Below are 3,568 nucleotides of genomic sequence, written 5' to 3' on the forward strand. Positions count from 1 at the left end.
TAATTTCCTTTTGATCAGGAACCAGAAATTTGTGCCTTATTTATTAGGTCCCTTTTGGACCAATTGTGTTAACAATTATTTCCTGCGTCAATTGTGGAATCGATTGTTCGCTTTGCTCTTTCCGTCGCCATATTACATAGTCTTTTGGTCCTCGTTTGGACAACATAGAATTTGTGATTCTGAAGGCCTGCTGTCTGCAGCCTTGCTTGACACTGCCTCATGCCTAGGCCTTCTCAGTATCGCCCCGAGTATAAGATTTCAAACAGGAAATTATTAAATTATTTTAGTGTGATCGTCTTCCCGGAGATTGCGAGATCGGGGTTCGATGCTTCCTCAGTCCAAGGTTATGAATGATGGTGCATCGGGTCAACGCTGTGATGTATCCTTGGAGGCACTTGGCGGTAGGGGCGGGCACGAGACGAGCCGAGTACCCGTTTCTCGCGGGTAACGGCCTTCCCGTCACTTCCCGGGCACTAAACTACTGCTCGGTACCGAGACGTGATATTGCTCGTTGGCTTGACACAACGAGTAACAGTAACGAGAGTGAGAGAGTGAGAGGTGAGAAATGACAACGCAGACAGTGCCACCCATCACTGTGCCGTCCTGTGTGTGAAACTGAAAGGGAGGGGAGAGGTTGGCGAGACGAGGCAAGTGGGGAGTTGATCAGGGCCTAGGTCCAGGTCTCCTTACCTTCCTTCACCGCCTGCGCCTGCGCAACAGGGCAAGCCTAGTTTCTAACTTTAGATCCCCGCCACGATCGGTCTTCTCGCTAAACGAGCTGCTCGTTCTGTGGGGCGAGAAGAGAAATCTCGGCCACGGCCGGCCTTCTCGCTGAACGAGTGGCTCGAACTGCGGGGCGAGAAGAGAAATTGGTCACGAGACGAGAAGTATTTCTCGAGACACGAGACGGGAAGTATTTCCCGTTCCCGGGACCGGTCCTGGCGAGAAGTAGGTCAGCTTCTCGGTCTTCTCGCTCGGGAAGGAAAAAGCGCTTCCCGCCCGTCTGTACCTGACGGCAATCTTCACTTGTCATCACAAGCAGTAACCATTTTAAAATCTGGTTTAGGGGCTCTCGTGGCCTAGAGGTTAAGGTGTTGGCCTCTCATTCAAAGGTCCCGGGTTCGATTCCGGGTAGCGACCGAAAATTGTTTTTCTCTAAATTTGTCTCCTTTCACCTCATTTCCTGCTCTCTAGCAATGTTCTGTCGTCTGCTTTCGTCTCCTCTTTCTGCCCCCACCCCCTCACCTCCTTTGCCCCTTCCTCTGGGCTCCTGATTCTTTCTGCAGCCTTTCTACTGCTACTCCTTCGCTTCTTCTTACTGCTGTCTTTCTGCCACACCCCTGATCTTCTGGTAGGAAAGATCTACACCTAGCCTTCTCGGACAAGGGCGAAAAATCTCGGAGGGCCCGTGTGCAAGTTGTGCACGTTAAAGATCCCTTGGTGGTCTAAAATCGATAAGAGTAGGCTTCGGCCGACACCCGGGCAAAATTCAAAATTTCCTACCAACTGAAAATAGTAGGAGTGTCCCGCGCGCTCATATGACCTTATGCAGTTGCGAGCGCCGTAAAACACTTACCAAAAAAAAACAAACCCAACATAAAAAGATATACAGCTCAACTTGCAGCCAAAATATATTTTATTTCAAAGCTTTGTACTGTACTCTCTCTCTATCTCTCTCACTCTCTCGTAAAACACTTTACAAAAACAAAACAAAACAAATCTGGTTTACCTGAAATTAATAAAATGAATGCATCTACGGAAAAAATGGGAAAAATTCTAAATAATTATTAGATCTAGATCCCAAATTTCGAGGTGCCGGCTAAAGACTAAAGACAGAAAAGGAATTTAGCCAATAAATCAGCTGTCTAATAAAATTATTGAAAAGGAAAAAAATAATGTTTCCGCTGGGGCTCGAACCCAGGACCTTCCGCGTGTTAGGCGGATGTGATAACCACTACACTACGGAAACAGCTACAACTGGTTGTCATTTCACAATTAGTATTCTAATAAAAATCGGTCGTTTTGTTTCGACTTTTGTATATTTTTCTTAAACATTGATAGGATTTAGGAGAAAAGTACGCCCCAAAAGTAGCACTAATATGTTAAACAGGTATATTATTTAAAAAATGGGCCCATAACCATGCAATCATCGAGATCTACCCACAATGCTTTCTGTATCAATGCCATTTTGTCCTTCTCATCTGAAGCTCAAAGCGAAATCTTTTTGCTTGACAGATATCAATTGTGATTGAAAAGAAATGATAGTGCAATATTATCTTTTGGTGATGAAAAAAATTGAAAAAATTAGAAGCAGATATTAGGTGTTATTCCCTATATCCAGAAATTGCTTTAAAAAAATACTTATCACTGTCATTCTTTCCTTTTACCTGCCTAGATTTCCAAGTGCCGGCGAAGCTTCCAATTGGCAATTTCTTATTCGAGGACTAAGAAGCATCATGGCAGACGCACGTGAGAAATTTACTTTTTTCTTTGTTTTTAGTCGATTGATTTGTTTACCTAGTTTAATTTAAAGTATGAAAGCTAAATGGAAGGGTGTGTTGTACGTTTTAAGTGTCACGCTTTTAACCTGTCTTTGGGGATTCTGATTTTATGTTCAGAGTCAAGAGGCGACTGTCTACAGTGTCACTGACCGACTGAGCCGAATATGTTCCAAATTAAATTAATGATAATTTATTTGTTGACAATTAGAATTCAATTGTAGCCCTGTACTTGTACTTCGCCCACTTCCATGCAATGATTGCCTTGAGCTCTGGTTGTCTAATTTAATCAAGGGATATACTGGGGACGTGGTTAGGGTATCTCCAGCAAGCTGAGGAAGCCCAACAACAGGTTTCATTCTAGGAAAGTATTGAGACAACAAACGAGCGGAAGCGGTCTTCCTGTTGGTAAAAATGGCGGCTTCCTTTGCTGCGCATTTTTTTACTTTTAGGCCTAATCTAGATTCTATGTCTCAACTAAGGAATTAATAATTTTCCCGTTTTTAATATCTCTCAATGGTGAAGCCGAAGCTCGGACCAGGTAGATCTATTCATTGAAATTTTGTCAGGGGGGAAGACCCCCCTGAACCCCTCCTCCGCCCCAACCACCCGCCCCACCAACCTCACTTTCTTGCGCAATAATGTACGAGTGGTCCGATATTCTTCAATCTTCCCGATGTAGATCTAGATCTAGATTCTAGATCTAGATTTAGATCTATAATCTAGATCTAGATAGATTAGATTTGAGATTTAGATTTCTACTTAGATCTAGATCTAGATCTAGATCTAGATTCTAGGTCTAGATTGATCTGCTACTGAAATTCCTAAAATCCATATCCCTTGACTAAGCTAAATAGCAACTGTGATATAGATCTAGATCTAGATCTAGATATAGACTTATATAGGCACTCTTCGGGAGAAGTGGTCCCAGCCTAACTCCATAGTATAGACATGCTATAGGCTATGAAAGTGGCTATTCTCACCCGTTCTCGCAAGATCAACTCCTCCCCTCTTCTCTCTCTCTCTGTCTCTTTTTGAATACTGTCTATCGGTGTGGACGATCAAATTGA

The 3,568-nt window shown here is 43.4% G+C and overlaps 1 protein-coding gene and 1 non-coding gene across 5 annotated transcripts in view; one reads left to right on the forward strand and one right to left on the reverse strand.

Moving 5' to 3' along the window:
• Positions 1-1,896: 1,896 nt before the first annotated feature.
• TRNAV-AAC lies at positions 1,897-1,969 on the reverse strand. The gene has a single exon. It is a non-coding gene; the product is annotated as a tRNA-Val (tRNA).
• Positions 1,970-2,365: 396 nt separating this feature from the next.
• The window catches only part of LOC101854296 (RNA-binding protein cabeza), a gene marked incomplete at its 3' end in the record, with an annotated part of 31,373 nt that continues 30,170 nt past the window's right edge, over positions 2,366-3,568 (forward strand). For all 4 annotated transcript variants that reach the window (XM_005111103.3, XM_005111100.3, XM_005111104.3 and 1 more), the window contains 1 exon segment: positions 2,366-2,469. In XM_005111103.3, the coding sequence (XP_005111160.2) occupies positions 2,457-2,469 (13 nt within the window).

The sequence above is a fragment of the Aplysia californica genome, unplaced genomic scaffold (genome assembly GCF_000002075.1).
Source record: "Aplysia californica isolate F4 #8 unplaced genomic scaffold, AplCal3.0 scaffold01004, whole genome shotgun sequence".
In the NCBI taxonomy this organism is placed as follows: domain Eukaryota; kingdom Metazoa; phylum Mollusca; class Gastropoda; order Aplysiida; family Aplysiidae; genus Aplysia; species Aplysia californica.